Source organism: Athene noctua, chromosome 2 (genome assembly GCF_965140245.1).
Source record: "Athene noctua chromosome 2, bAthNoc1.hap1.1, whole genome shotgun sequence".
Taxonomy (NCBI): Eukaryota; Metazoa; Chordata; class Aves; order Strigiformes; family Strigidae; genus Athene; species Athene noctua.
Genome location: NC_134038.1, coordinates 76,598,090 through 76,614,840, shown reverse-complemented (window position 1 = coordinate 76,614,840; position 16,751 = coordinate 76,598,090). Strand labels below are relative to the sequence as shown.

Genomic DNA, 16,751 nt, shown 5'->3' with positions numbered 1-16,751 from the left:
CTAGAATGAACAGCAGGATACAAGTTTCAGGAAGAAAGTTGCTTTCTCACTTATTTTTAAAAGCTGTTTTTTTCTCCTCTTGAATGCTGTATTCTGCATTAAGTGAAGGATGATGATACCTTTCCTTTTACCGCAAGCAAACAAAGGTTGCCATGGCAAGCAGGCTCAAGAGGCGGAAGAAATATCAGCAAGAGCTGATGTTCATGTCCACCAGAGCTCTGAACTGAAATTTTCTTTCATCTTTTGCCATTTTCAAGTGTCATCCTGCACACAACAACAAAGTGCTTCATATTGACATAGACTTTTAAATGTAATTAAGAACCAATTTTCACGGGCTCAGTTTTACCCAATACCAGAATAATTACTTGATATCTACCAAGAGAATGACTGGCACTTTCACATGCTCGTGTTGTCTTTGCCTCACGCTCTCTTATTTGTATCATTATTGTTTCAAGAGCAAGACAAGAAGATCTGCAGCACAAATGACTTCATCGTAAGCAGAAACACAGAGCCCACTTTTGATTCTTGAAACTGACTGGTTTCTGATTAAAATTATGGGTAATCCAGCATTGGAAAGGCAGTATTTCCTGATGATAACCATCAGACATAACTGCCTGCTTTCACTGGTACAAAATAAATAGTTTGAGACGTGTGACAAAAGCTTGATTTCTTGAATATAACCCCCTCACTAGTAATCATAATGATAAAGATCCTAACAGAGCAAGCAGATGAGTAAAGAGTTATACTGGAAATACACTGGTGTAGGTGCGGCTCTGCCTAGGAGAATCATAGCAGTTGGGTTAAGTTCATACTTGCCTGGGAACATGTTGGGAAGAATTCACTGGAATATGCTCTAGGCATTTGCAGCTGAGAACAAAGAAAGAAGCCTCCTAGCATGTAATTCGCATGTATTTTAGAAGACTGTCTTAGAATAAAGTGGATTATGCCCTGGCCTCCAATAATCAGACTCGGGAGATTATCGAAGTAACACAGAACTATTATTTAAAATTCAGTCTTTTTCATAGTAGAGACTTATTTTAGTTAGATTAAGAGCTGCGAACAGAGTCTGCTTTTGCAGAAAGACCATGTACTAGTGGAGCCATGGCTGACAAGCAATATAACTTTATTATGCATGCAAGTTCACCGATTGATGATATATTCATTATCATACAGATACTCTGTTCAGACATTGTAGGCTTTCATTCAGCAGTCAACATCAAAGTCTGGGCGTTTTGTTCTATTTTGGATACTGCAGTGTAGTCTGAAAATTGTATGATCTAGTGATAGAATCATTTAGGTTCAAATTTTAAGCAGCTCTTCATTGTATCATTCCACTATTTCATGCTGTTATATAAGGAAAACTTACTAAAATAATTTCAACTTATTTGACAAAGACTGATAGACTTTATTCTACCTTCTGTTATTTCTACTTATAGAAGATTCTCTTTGATGTTCTTATCCATTGCTTGATCTCTGACACTTTTTTTTTTCTGAAAAAAGTAAGGCTGTTTTGAAAACTGTTGGATGTGTGTAAGGTGGAATTCATGGAAGCCTTTGTAACCACTTTTCATGATGCTTTACTCAAAATCCTCAGATATATTTCTATTTGAGAATTTTTTTTCTATTTTCAGCCATGAAACATTGCTTCATGTTGCTGGTAAGTATGAGCTCACTTCACTTGATCAACGAATTAAAGTTTCCATCCTACATGATTTTTCAAATTTTTATTTAAATTTTAAGCCCAAATTGTGCTGTTAAGTTGAACTACTAGCAATTCTTCACAGAAGAGTGTTTCAGAATACAGCTGCTCTGAAAACAAAACCTTTACTTTCATAAATGATCCTACCCACATACGGACTTTCTCACAGAGCATCAGTCTTTCTGAAAAGGAACCCATGTAGCAGAAAAAAATATATCTTTCCTTTAATTGTGTTTTGGTATGAAGATTTTACAAAATTATAAGGTCCACAAACTCATCCCCTGTTCTTTTTCCATGTACCCTCTTACCTGAATGACTCCTCCACCTTGGCCATCTTTCCCAGCTAAAAACTCTTCAGGCAAATTAATCATCTTCCCTAGCCAATCCAGCATGACAGTTTCCAGCTCTGTGCAGGCTGGACTTGCAGCCTGTGTTGAAAAATAGAACAGAGTGAATAACCTCACTAGACCATGAAGAGAAATAGTATCTACCAGAGCAAGAATAACTTTCTCTCTCTTTCTGTCTTCTGACTATAGAATAGCCGACTAACTGCATCAGCTAAATTAGGGACCTGAAGACCATTTTGTGCCTGTTGTTTCTAATGCTTACTAAAAACAGTCAAACTGGGCCTCACGTAGAACCGTGACTATCAAATGTCAAAGTCAGGATTTGTATCTTGCATATATTTTTTTCAACATTAAATTATCAACCTCTTTTGAGAAAACCCCATCTCATATGAATGTGGGGGTTTTTAACATAATGTTCCATTTATCCAGATGATAAAAGAAGTAACAACACTGGGTGACAGGCAACAGTCATACTACTTAATGAATTACCAGTAAGTTTGCACTGTTACCACTAAATGCTGGTGATTTTTGAAAGACAAAACTTCTAAGAGGAAATAGCCTTTTATTCCCGGAGACATTCAGGGTGTCTATGTAAAAACACTTAACTAGTCAAGGAAATTTAGCTATAAAAATGGTCCGGTGACTTCACTGTTATTAATCAATAATTTCATTGAAAAATGTTACTGAAAAGCTTAAAATCTCAGCAAGGTGAAGCACCGTTACCACCTAGCAGTACAAACCCCTGTAAACTTACCCAAGAGAAGCCCACACATCCTATTCCACCACACAACATATCTGCAAGAAGAGCTGGGAAGGAAGAGGCTGCAGGGAAGTAGGCAAAGAAGTATGGACTGTGCCAGTGAGTCACCTGTATTAAGGGCAAAATAGTAATTTTTAACTAATGTAGGAAGCAGAAAAAAATTGTCACAAAATCAGAAAATATTAGAGGTTAGGACCAGTCAAAAGTTCTCGACTACCTGGCTGTAACACAGGATCCCATTTTTTTCTCAAATTTTTCTCAAATTTTTTAATCTTTCTTTTACTCGATTTAGAAATTAATTAGTTCTTGCCCCCATCTCCCAACAGTTTCAAAATCAGAATACTCCCTTTGTCTGCCTAGAAGACAAGAACTGCATGGACAGTGGCAGCATGAGTTTCTGTGCAGGGCACTGTTCTTGAGTCTCTGCTTTCAAGGATGAAAGAACAGAATATGTTCTTTCATCTCCGTCATGCAACTGACTTAGCAAGACTGTCTTCAGTGCAACAGAGGTCCACAGAACTCTCTTGCCCAAACTCTGCAGTTATTTGCTAAAATTCAGGCACCGAATTTGGCCAAACAGCTCCTCATGATGAAACGAAACAATCCATTCCAGTATCCAATCCCTTCTGTAGAAAATTAAACTATCATCTCCCTATGACAAGTTGTGATCATACTAATACGAGAGAACAAGACAATAACTGCACAAATTGTAGTCAACTGTATTGCAGCAGCAATATTTAGAATGATCTTATGCAACATCTAAGCAATTTTAAGGATCCATGAGATACTTGATAGCGCTCTACAACTTGTATCTAATAAAATTTGAAAACAGGAAATGTACTGCCACACTGCAATGGTCAGTGGAAATAATGTGATATGATACATTTGGCAAAAACAGCTTTTACATTCAAGATAAAAAGCAAATTCTAGAAAATGGTGCTTCTAGAGGATTAGCTAGACTATAAGCAAGAATTTGTATAAGATCTTTCCTTGGCGGGAAATCCAGAGGCTGCCAAGTTATTGAAGCCTAGCCTTTTCCTGCACCATTTCGGTTTTTTAATACTGGAGTTTTTCTGTTACAACTGGAGGATGGTAAGAGCATACACTGTCTCTTGACTCTGCTCAGTGTTGCCTTGCTGTTTTGTTCCACATTCTGACTTCTGATGAATTTTACCATTCACTCTCCCATCTCTCCCAGCTGTGATAAGGTTTCTGGTTCTGGAGCTAACTTAAGGATCACTGTACTGCACTGTTCTGCATGCTACAACTATCCTTTTACTTCCTCTTCTAACCTTCTTCATGCCTTAGTTTGTCACTAAGGGACATGCTCTGTGTTAAGGGGAAACTGTCTTAACTCTTGTATACACCATGAATCAGATATCACTTTCTCTGCTGTAGTATACCATATATAATATTTCAGATGCCCCTACATTGTTCCTATGAAAACAGCCCCTATCCACTACAATTTTCCACTGTCTAAACTTGCCCTGTACCTGGTATGTTCAAGATTTCACTTTTAATGGTCTCTAAGTCCAAACCTGCTCAAATCAGATATCCAAGCACAAGCTACTGTGAACATTTTTAGCTGTATACCTTACATCTGGTCAGGATCTCTTTCTTTTCTGTAACAAAGTTTTAGAGCACTTGTGGCAAACACCTTCTTTCACAAATCAGAAAAAAATGCGATGGGACTTGGTTCTTCACAGGAAAACAATGAACAGATAAAAAAATACCTAATAAACAGCAGTCCCTGAAAGGACCCACACAAAAAGACTTTCACTGACGTCCATAATGAGTCAGGGCTGCCACTGTTAATCTCCCCAGCTCTAATCCACCGTGATCTGTAAAACTTGTGACGTTCATCTTGGGTTAATCAAGTTAAACTGCCTACTTGCTGGGAGCCATTTGTCTGATGAAACACAGCAGATTCCAGTTGCACCACTCATGAAAATAAAAAAAGCCAAAAAGCCCTAGGGCAAATGCAGCTGCAGTTCTTCCTCCTTCCTCCCCTTCCCCCTTCTCTTGAAGCAGCTTAAAATTAATTTCTTTCACCATGTTGGAACAGACACACTTTGTCAAATACTGCAAAGCGTGTGACATAATTGATGCTTGTTTTTTCAGCCCTCTGCTGATAAACAGTGATACACAAGTGTCTTGGGTTCAGTAATTACCACTCTAATGCTTCTCAGAGACATTTTATTTCCCAGATTTCTTCTAAGGATGTCTTTCTTTCTGTGGCTTGCTTAGTCTAAGCAAGAGTCTTCCTTTACACACACAAAGAAGAGGTACTTCATTTGAAAGTTCATAGATTAATGGACCCAATGTGGGGAAAATTAGTGTCTTCAGTACTGCTATTTGCAGTTACAACTAAACTCGATCATTTTTGGGATATATTTCAAGACAACAGAGCAAGTATGAAAGAGAAGGGTTACTCCCACTGATATTTTTATATGCAGATCCTTTCCACCTTGGCTTCCTGCTGTGGAGATCAGAGTTCAGCAGTTGTTCCCTCAGTCCCTGTGATCCTTTAAGCAAGAGAACAGCAGGACTGCATGGGGCTCTGCCTAGGGATGGACAATGAGCCAGTTAAGAGCTTATGGGTCAGGACTGGTGGAGATTTCAAGATGGGCAACATTCAGGTGGGTGTCTGCTATAGACCACCTGAACACAAAGAAGTACATGAGTACAGCATTCACACAGCTGGAAGAAACCTCATGTTTGCAGGTCATAGTCCTCACAGGGGACTCCAACAAAGCTGATATCTGCTGGACAGACAACACAGCAGGGCACAACCAATCCAGGAGGTTTCTGGAGCACATTGATGATAATTTCCTAACACAGGAAACCATGGAAGAACTGATGAGGAGAGACACGCTGTGGGACCACATACTTACAAGCAAGAAATAACTGGTCAGGGGTGTGAAAGGGGCAGCCTTGACTGCAGTAACCATGAGATGCTGTAGTGAAGGATCATGAGAGCAGGAGGAAAGGCACGAAGCAGATCATAACCCTGGGCTTCAGGAGAGCAGACTCTGGCCTGCTACAGGACCTGCTTGGAAAAATCCTATGGGAAACAGACATGGAGAGAAGAGTGGTTCAGGAGAACTGATTGGTTTTCAAGGATCATTTTCTCCAAGTTCCAAAATGATTCATGCCACATGCCTCAAGCAAGAGTGGCAGGAGGCCTTCACAGATGAACAATCAGCTCCTGACAATGCTCAGTTTTAAAAAGGAAGCATGTAAGAAAAGCATGCTTTTCAAAAGCACCCTTTACAAAAAAGGGTGACAAAAGACAGGGAAAAGGCTGAGGCGCTCACTGCATATTACACCTCAGTCTTTACTTGTAAATTTGCCTTCAGGAATCCCAGGCTCCTGAGACACATGGGAAAAGCCTTGAGCAAGGAAGACCTCACCTGGAGGAGGACCAGGGTTAGGAAACATTTAAATAAACTGGACATACATGAGTCCATGGAGCCTAATGGGATGCACTCACAAGTGCTGCAGGAGCTAGACAATATCATTGAAGCCACTCTCAAATATCTTTGAAGGGTTATGGCAACTGGGCAACGTTCCTGAGAACTGGAAAAAAACAAATGTCACTCCTATCTTCAAGAAGACTAGAAGGAGGATCTGGGAAACTACAGGCCTTCCCTCAATCCCAGGGAAGATGATAGAACCTTGAAGCTATTTCCAAACATATTAAGGACAAGTAGGTGATTGGGGCTAGGCAGCAAACATTTATGAAGGGAAAATCATGCCTAAGCAACCTGACAGTCTGCTACAAGATGACTGGCTTGATGGACAATGGGAAGGCACAGGGTATCCTATACATCTTTACTGACACATTGATGAAATATCGACTAGGTAGGTGGAATAACCCCATGCACCAGTACAGGCCAGAGATCGACTGGCTGGAAAGCAGCTCTGCAGAAATGGGCCTATGTTGTACATAAGCCAGCAATGTGCCCTTGCAGCAAACAAGGCAACAGCATCCTGGGCCATGTGAGGAAAACTGTTGCCAGTATGTCAAATGAGGTGATCCTTCCCCTGTACTCAGCAGTGGTGGGGCCACACCTGTAATGCTGTGTCTGGTTCTGGGTTCTTCAGTACAAGAAAGTCATGGAGACACTGCAGTGATTCTAGTGAAGGGCCATGCAGATGATTAATGGGAGCATCTGTCATGGGATGAGAGGCTGACAGAGCTGGAATTGTTCAGCCTGCAGAAAGCTCAGTGGGTATCTTGTTAATGTGTATAAACACCTCATAGGAGGGTGTAAAGAAGATGAAGCCAAATTCTTCTCAGTGGTATCCAGTGACAAGACCAGAAGAAATGTGTACAAATTGAAATACAGGAAAAGTCACTTACTAAAGAAAAAGTTTTTTTACTGTGAGGGTGGTTGAACTTTGGAACAGGACAACAGAGAGATTTTGAAGACTTCACCCTTGGAGATATTCAACACCCACTTGGGCACAGTTCTGAGCAACACGCTCTGACTGCTCTGAGCAGTGGGGGTGGACTAAATGTTCCCTAGAGGTTCCATCCAACCTCGACTATACTATGACTTTGTGATTATGTGCTCATGTGAGTATTTAGTATAAACAACACAGGCAGAAACAGAGTTACTGTAAGAACTGGGATTTATGTACTTGTGCTCTTTGTGTCACAAACACTAACATTTCACACCAGAGAAAAGTTTTGGATAGAACATTCCTTCTTCAGAATGTACCACTTTGTATAAGTAAATTTATTTTCAGGGCATGTAAATATCAAGAAAAAAATCAATTCAGTTCAGAGAAAACAAGACATGTGGATGACATAATTGGAATTCAATGGCTCACCTTCTATTCTCAAATGATTCATATCTTATTTTTTAATTTGGTATTATTTTATTGAATGTTCTCAAGTGTTCAAAGCAAAGTGTTTTCTGTTCTACTTCACAGACACAAAAAAAAAAGTATTTAGTATTTTCTTCCAATGAAAAAGAAAAAGCAATCATATCAATGAGCAGCAATGAAAGTATTTGCATGTGTTGGACATAATTCTCTTATCTAATCTGCACTGATATAATTCTGTTGGATTTAAGATTTCATCCACAAATCATTGAGAAGAGCAGAGAGATTTCTGTTGACTTCAGTGAAGGTTTTTGCCTGTGAAAGGACAGCAGGGTTGGCTCCAAGGAAAACAAGATAAAGTCATATTGAATATCAAATATTTGCATTGGTCAATAAAAAGGAATCGGTATTATAGTACACTGACTAAACACATTTGCAGAGCAGTTGTTCCATGTCCAGTCACATAGCAATCATATCACCTAGCTACATCTAGAAAAGCAACCCAAAGTAGTTATTGCAGAGATCCAAAGGAGTGATTCCTCATTAACATATACTAATAATCCCATCCTCTTCAAGCTACTTAGAGGTCTTAGGAGACAAGCATATATTTAAAATAAAAAAGGTATACAATGAGTGGAAAAACAAGGAAGATTCAGAACCAGACAAATGCCAGATGCTTTGTTCTGTATTGTCTGTCCAACACTGATCTGTCCAAGGACTAGTATTTAGGTAATGGCCGTCTGCCTTAAAACGAACTAGATGAAGTTGACATTTAGGAGAGTAAGTCAACAGAATAAGTATTGGGGAGAATCCTTTCTAGTCAACTCTGTAATAGAAAGAAGTCTCCTAAGAGAATTTTAACATTTAAAGATCAGCTTGAAGGAACGTTTTAGGCACAGCAGACTAATAAAAATCCCATTTTATAAAATATTTACCATGCTTTGCAAGTAGCAAAAATATCACATGAAATTGAAAGTTATGAAGCTTTGCCTTAAGCAACTCGAGGGAGAAAAGGGGATTATTTCCAAAAGCAAGCCTCGCATGAAGCAAAAGAATGATCTGATTATTTCTAGCAAAAACAGAAAACATTAGTTGTGTAAAGTGTTAGATCATATTTAACTATGGATATAAAGCAGACTCCTGCCTTCTAAAAGCTAATCAGTGTGGGTACTTACATTCATAAGGTCTAGCTTCACAGACTTCAATCCACACTTTCCTTAAAGTCTTCGAAAACCTAAATGCAGTATTGAACATTACACTACAAATCCATTTTTCTTACCCCTGGCATAATGATCTTCTCTATGTCTTTAAAGACATCCTCAAAGCTCTCAGGATCCTGGGGTGCACAGTCTGGAATGAGGGGCCTTAGATATCCTGGTTCCACATCTGGGAAGACCTGTCTTTTCTCTATCCTCTCCAGGTAATCTGCAATATAGTCCACCATCTCCTTCCCTCTCTTGCGGAACTCTGCAGCATCCATGGGTATCAGAGTTTAGGACTTATTATCAGAAAAACCCTAAAAAAAGAAAAAAAAGTCACTTCTGAAATAAAATTTTACTAGTTTTAAACCCATTATTCAGATGATTTATAGGATGACTCATACGGCCTTTTTGAAAAGACCATATCGTCTTTTATTTCTGCACATTAGGCCAATGCCCATACAGTGTTTCATTCTGCTCCACTCCAGTATTAGCTAGACATTGTACAGAAGTAAATCACACTGTTAAATCTGTGATGACTAGGTCACGATGTAGATTAATACAGATAGGCTGTATCTATAGCACAGAAGAGCAGTAGATGTATGTCGATGAAGAATCAGAACTCACAGATTTAATCTATACTGCTGCTAGTTGAGTGTGCCAGTGCCAAGGATGTGGCACTGTTATGGCACATAATCAACTCCCTCCTGCCTTATAAAGAAGGTGTCTAAGAAAATAGCATGCTTTGTGTCTCTATTATAATCTATAATAACAAGCTATAATAATCACAGTTATCACAGTGATCCACTGTGCTGTCCTGTTACTTTAAGTACTTCTTGCCTCCTGTGCTCAAGATTTAGCTTCTTTACTCTTTCACTGTAAATGCACATGCAATGCCATTTATAAAATCTTCTTTCTTACTGAGGTTTCAATTAGAATTCACTTAGAGTTGATCCATAATGTATTTTTCAGGAGGATGTGAGGAAGCTCTGTCTGGCGCTGTCCCTATTTCCAAGGTGTTGGGCTGGATCTCGAGGTGTGCTTTGAGCTAGGCAGAGACTGTGTGAGCACACACAAGGTGATATATGGCTCAGCTGAAGTAAACTGGAGTTTGCCTGCAAAGTACTAAGCAAACATAAATTCATATTGCTAGGGTGACTGCTCCTGACATCCTGGACCGTCCAACTTTTCTACTCTGTGTGGCTGTGCATTTCAAATGCTCGGTGAATACAATGTTGAGCCAACAGTGCCTAAAAAAGTCCAAGAGTCTTTATACACTCTGAGTGAGTGATACTGTTCCTTGGAATGTAGAATAAAATTGGCAATTGAAACAAGGATACTCCCTTCTGGTGTAAAGAAATACTATGCTTAGTTCACATATCTTCAAATCTTCACTTGGTAAGGAAATAATTATACTAAGCACAATGTGAATATTATGTAATTATGAGATGATTTCTTAGGTATCAGCTCTTTATGCTAAGGATTTATAACTCAGGACATCATATTGAGAAAAGAGAGACCTTTCTGGGCTTTATTATATTTGAATTAGTACTGTCACATTACAGAAGAAAGACATCATTGATAAACACCGTCCTAGAGACATCTTTGCTGCTACAAATAGAGGATCTGGGATTTCTGTGCAGCAGCTGCTGCTGCTATTTAAGAAGGCACAGTGCTGCTGTAGGTCATGAACCACTTGGGAAGGCAAGAATCTGCACAGTAGGGACCCCTAGACCCCCAGAAAATAGCTGTTCTTGTTGCTATTTTGTTAGAGTTATATTACTCTCTTTAACCATCGTGAAAGTGTTTATTTGGATCTCTCTCTGACTTTCTGAAAGGGGAATTAAGACCTTTCTCAGATCTTGCTACTAAGTTGCCGGAAACACATTACCAGTGGTCATTACGGTCCTTAGAGGATTCTGGTGGGCAGCTTTGTATGTCATCTCCCTTTTGAAAGACTGTGTTTAAGCAAGCGGTTTTGTTTCTACTCCTTTATAGTCAGGATGATTCCATTTCTTCAATAGCATCCAAATTTTACGTGCATTTTCTTTTAACACATCTTTGACCACAGTTCAAAATTTTAATAAACTTTCCAAATGAATCATCATGAACTGCAGCAATCAATATGCATCTCTGTGGCAGCAATCTAATTACACCCCAGGGCTCAGTTCTTTGGTTTAGATATTTTTACCAGAAGAAATCTAAATATTGTAGTGTTTCCCTTCTTTTTCAAAGTATCTCTAAATTAACCCTTAACTTATGCTATCATCATTTTTATGCTACTTCATTCATCAGTTCATTGCTATAGCATGCTCTAAAGAATTCGCATGTGGGAATCTGTTATTTTTTTCTCTGGTTTCAGAGATGAAAGCTGTGAAAATAAGAATTTAAACCATGACTGCCAAATTAGTGGGAGTTGCCTGAGATTAAACTGACTCAGAACTTGAGGATTTGGTGTTTCTAATGCTACTGCTGCTCACCACCCTTCCTACAGACTTTTACATGTGGATCAGTTCAGTATCTGTTGGACCAATGAACTGTCAGTATGATGTCAGAACAGGTAAGAGTATCACTATACTACTCTCTAGCTTTACTTTGTATCAATCAAATATAGGTGACCGCTTAGCACAGAAGCTTCTGTGGATCATTTGATCTTTTTTCCAAATTATAAATCAAATGATATAAATTAAATAGCATTGTGTGTAAGCTCAAAACAGCTCACAAATACACAAAAACAAATGTACTTTATCATACTACCACAACATAGATACTATGATATACAACTTGTGACCATTTTTCTACCACCTAGATTTTTTTTGGATCTGAAGTTTCTTTCTATTCCAAGTAATATTTGCGTCATCTTTTTCCTATATAGTATGCTGATATAATTTATTGTAATTTTTATTATTAGTAGTTTGGACAAAGTTTTTCTTGGATATCAGGATAAGAAAATAAAATTTAGATCTAAACATCGGATATGTATTCTGTGGTTTCAGCCTATGACCATGGAACTGAAATTTGTCAACTCATCTTGACAAAATACATTTTAGATAACCACTTGACATCTTGTTATTTGCTAGCTATAGTTCTTCCCAAGAACTAGCTTAGCCTCACATTGTTTTAGCTGCACTAGTTCTGTCATGAATCACTGTTGCAATAGCATTCTCAAAATTTGGGATAAAGAATTGGATTACAGGGGAATCCCACTGTTTTGCATGGAGGAAGTAATTGAACCAGGAAGCTTAAGCTTAAAGAATGGGAGGATGAACCATCCATCCCAAATCTGCCATACTTGCTGCAGTGTTATAAATTGATATAAACTAGTATCTACTTAACCTCTAATGAACTTTCAATTGAGTTTGATCCAGTAAAATATATCAATCTGGTTCAATCTGAAGCTAAGTATTTCATTCTTCTTTCCCCCAAAGACAATACTGAGAAACTAAAATCTATCTAAACATCTATCTTTATGTATCCATGCATCTTCTTTCCTCAAAGTCCTTGCCTGAAAATTCCTTACTACTGTAATGTACGTATCTCACCAGGAACTGTGAAGGCATACTCCTTGCAGGAACACAGTAGTTATTTAAATTTTCCTTTTCACCTCCTATTTTATATCTATTCTTCTGTGAGTGACAAGACCCACTTACACTCTCATCCCTATTTTTATTCTCTTCCTCAGCTGTTCATTATAAATCTCACTTCATCTTCTTGAAAGTATTACTTGCTACGGAAGCCACATCCAGTAGACTATAGAGTATCTGACAATTGTAATGCTTACCAGTTAGTACTATAAAAATGCAAATTACTTCACTTCTCTGTCAGTACAGAATATTTCTCTCTTTTAGCTCTCACGTGCATATGCAACACATACAATGCAACAACACAATGCATAGAGAAACCTTCCCTCTACACCAGTATATTTTAAAAATATAGAAAGTGATTTTCTGAGAAGGAAAATACCTCAGATGACTCAGCTCTAGGGTCTAAAATGAAAACACTGAGAGCATCCGTATTTTCTGAAGCGCTGAGTGTTACAATGTGTGTGTACTTGAAATACCCACTTAAGTTGAAGGGACTGCAAAATAATAAAGGCTGAGTTTCTGAAACTAAATGGACATTTCAGAGAAACTGAACCTCTCTCTGAAGTATTTAATAGTGGTCTGTTTTCTGGAAGACCCACAAAGAGTGGTTAAGGTTCTATGCTCTCGGCGACCTCACACCTCCCAGGATGAATTTCAGCATATTCAACATCTGCCAGCTGAACACCAAGTGAGAAAAGCACAGCTTCTCAGGAGACACTGCCTATTTATCAATCTCTACCACTTTGTAAGCACAGTCCGTATTCAAATCCATCGATAGCCTCACTCCGATTGATAAAATACAATTTTACCAAACATATACTATGTCTGAGTACTTCTCTTCCTAGCAAGCATCAATAGATATTGTCACCACTGCATACTTCTTCAGATCAAGTCCTACTTTACTGGTAAAGATTGAGTTTTGCTCTTAACTTCAGATAAAAACAAGAACAATCACGTTAAACCTTATATGACATCAATGTATCTTTTATTATTATTATTATTATTATTATTATTATTATTATTATTATTATATAAACTCTTTGCTCTTTAATTTTGCTGGACTTTGTCATAGGACAAGTACACTACACAATCTAAAGCTGACATATTCTTTGCTGCTTTGTTTAAGCTACTCCTTTTATCTCAGTACACTAAATTAGAACATGGCAATATTTTATTTTAGTGAAGTTACTGAAAACTGTTGTTAGTCTTTAGATTGTATAGTCAGTATAATGTTCATCTGCAAACCGTTTTCTACTTTACTTGAAACTGAACCGTACAAATGAGCAGTTTATGCACAATTAAGTATTAGATTACTTTGGAGGTATAATGTTATGTAGATAACATTCAGCTTATTATTTCTGTTAAAAAGTATTGTCTATAACTTTAGAATCTGTTTTTTGTATTAAGTAATTATAAATGTAAAAGATAACTAAATACTACCAGGAAATATGTTATGAGGAAGAAAAAGAGAAAAAAGAGGGAAAAGGGGGAAAAGGGGGAAAAGAACAAATGAGGAGAGAGGTTTATTCGATATATTATAATTTTATGTGTGCCTGTTTTCCAGTTCATCAAAGTCAAATAAGAAACAGCTAACATAATAAAATATTTTAGCAGCTCTTATTAAATACAGAATAGATGCATTAATAGCACCTTAAAATGATAACTGCATTGGCTCAAAAAAAGGTAATAACTGTATAACTTTCCAATGAATGAGAAAAGTACACTGTCTATTCTGCCAACTAATTGTTGCAGAATATAATGTATTTAAAGGCTCATGGTGCTACAGTGACACCACTGAAGCCATGAGGACTTTCTGCTATTGAACCCAACTGAAGGTTTTTGCAGCTGTTGCTACTATTAAGCTAAACTTCTACTACTGACAATAGGAGTATTGCCTGAATAACGACTGTGGGATGAATTTTATTCCAGCATGAGTAAAAGGAAATGGATCTACTCTGTACTTCTACTGTTGCATGAGCCAAGATCTTTGCACAAGTGCAGAATGAGGTATATATGTTACAGGCTCTACATTTCCTTTTAAAATTTCTTTCTCTAGTTAGAAGTTGCTGGTTTTATTCATTGCTGTCACTAGCACAGATTCTGAGATTTAGTAATTTTCCCTTCTGAGGTCTCATAATGATGTGAAAAGGGTTATTTCTGAGGAAAAGTCATGCACTGAATTTATCTTGAAAACTTTATTTTTCAAAATATTTGGCAGAAAATTTCTCAAGGTCTGCTTGGATGTTCAGAACTGTTGCACTTAGAAAGACAAGACAGAAACTTTTCGATACATGGGATTCTGCATAAATGTACATAAACAGTTATAGCTGACATACATCATATGTAAAAACAAGCAAACATAACATGAGAGGTGCACAGCACATTGTGCAAACTTAGGTTAAAAGAAATGCTCTTTGAGTATCCCAGATTATCTCTAAAATAACACAGGCTGGCTGTTTATCTGCCGAGCTCCCAGTCTAAGTAACCAATTGTTGCATTAATCCAAATGTACCTACTTGAATTCAATAACCACAAAGCTTTAAGGACAAATAATGTTACTTACAGTGAGTTGGTAAGGCTTTTCCTTCTCCTCTGTCCTTCTCACTGTCTTTCTTTGCTCCTCTGTGACAGCTATAAAGCGCAGAGGATGCAGTTGCCAGCATATATAGGCAGAGTATCCATGTCCCCTCAGCCTATCACAGCCAAGCACTTTGCATTGAACATGCAGCAGCAGCATCTCTCCCTCCTCCCACACCTCCTCCAAGATATACTTAGCAAAAAAAGCTACTCAAAAGGTAGATGGATCTGAGTAACAGCCATTGCCTCCGTTAGTTGTGAGGTGGTGTGTGTTTTCTTCCACGAACTCCATAAATGAGTCTGACAGTGAGTGCCTGATCACATGTTCCTGGTCTGCGTTACACACTTTGGGACGTTTCTGCTGTGGCGGTTGCTGTAAAAGCAAGTGCTTTGAACCACTTCTGTGAAACATTATTTTCAGGAAAGAGAGAGAGAGTGACAGTTGAAACACCACTCAAGTGACTGCAGACAATACTAAATGTTCAAGGTTTGCTCCTCTATTCTAAAAGTTTTATGGGGAGTTCTCTTTCCTAGATGTATCCAGGTAGCCACCTGTCATTTTTATTTAGTTTGTTTTAAAAAATACTAACATGATTTCATAGTCCTGAACAGCTTATAGCCAGGTACTGTGGCAGGAGATCTGGGACAGCCACTGCTCCCAGACTAGTCTCTAGTGCACCACAGTATTACAGCCAACCTTTTTTGAAGGAGGAAAAAGTTCTGGCTGTCATATATTTTAAAACTGTTATGGCTGTGTTTGCTGTTGTAATGATATAAGGCCAATTGTAACTCTCTTACAATTCTGAAAGAGCCTATTAAAAATAAAAACGGGACCTAAAATCCACAGATCACCTCGAGGGTTTCATTGTGTTTGTTGTGCTAGATGTTACTCTGTGATCTGACTTGCATTTTCAGTTCTTGGGTTGTGCCTGCTGTAATGATCAGTCTATAATCTTGAAAGCACCAAGAAATCCCAGGGTCAGTTGCAGATGGTTCTCTGTTGTTTCCCACCGAAAATAAACTGCTGAGTGCACAGGGTTACAGCCCGGACAAACTGGAGCTCCATAAGAAAAAAAGTGGTTTGGAGATTTTTTCTACTTTTAATTTCTCCCTGAATTCGACTGAAGATTCAAAATATGTTGTCAGGGCATAAGAGATGCAGAAACTGAAAGTGTCTCTAGAAAACATAAAGCTTACTCAAATCTGATGATAAAATCTAAAATAAACTTAATGTTTCATCCAAATGGCTTGCAAAAGGTAAATAACTTTCAAAGGAAATTAAAAATGGAAAAATTATGATTGGAGTATTAAAATGCTGGTTTAATCAGTGTTGAAATACCACCTCACAGTCATCTGCTATGGTTTTTCTCTGCTGTACTTGTAAGTTACCTTAAAAGTTACTGTGACAAGACAATAATTGCGTTTTCTATTTAAAATCATGGGGGTTTTATTTCTCAGGAAGAAAAATGAAATAAAGTGTCAGAGGTACAATAAGCAGGGTGGAAAAAGGGAATTAAATGCCCTTCTAAAAAGCATATCCCATGTCTCTATAATTCTAATAATTATTCTGGCTCCTACTACTTTTCATAATTCTCCTCATCACCTGTTGGCAATACACAAATCTTTGCTTAACAGAATCCTTCTGTGGTGGACAAAAGCAAGATCATGAAGTTTTCTGTAACAGGTGCTGGCTAAGTCAGACATACTATGGCCCTGCAAATTTGTTCCAGACCCTTCATGCGCTGGCTCTTT

The 16,751-nt window shown here is 38.0% G+C and overlaps 1 protein-coding gene across 1 annotated transcript in view; it reads right to left on the bottom strand.

The window, feature by feature from the left end:
• DDC (dopa decarboxylase) overlaps positions 1-15,081 on the bottom strand; it is a 58,616-nt gene extending 43,535 nt beyond the window's left edge. The window contains exons 1-4 of the mRNA XM_074899471.1: positions 14,986-15,081; positions 8,919-9,155; positions 2,801-2,914; positions 2,008-2,127 (exon numbers count right to left, since the gene is read on the bottom strand). Coding sequence (XP_074755572.1) covers positions 2,008-2,127; positions 2,801-2,914; positions 8,919-9,119 — 435 coding nt within the window. The 5' untranslated portion in view covers positions 9,120-9,155; positions 14,986-15,081. The remainder of the gene's footprint in view (positions 1-2,007; positions 2,128-2,800; positions 2,915-8,918; positions 9,156-14,985) is intronic.
• Between the last annotated feature and the right edge of the window lie 1,670 nt (positions 15,082-16,751).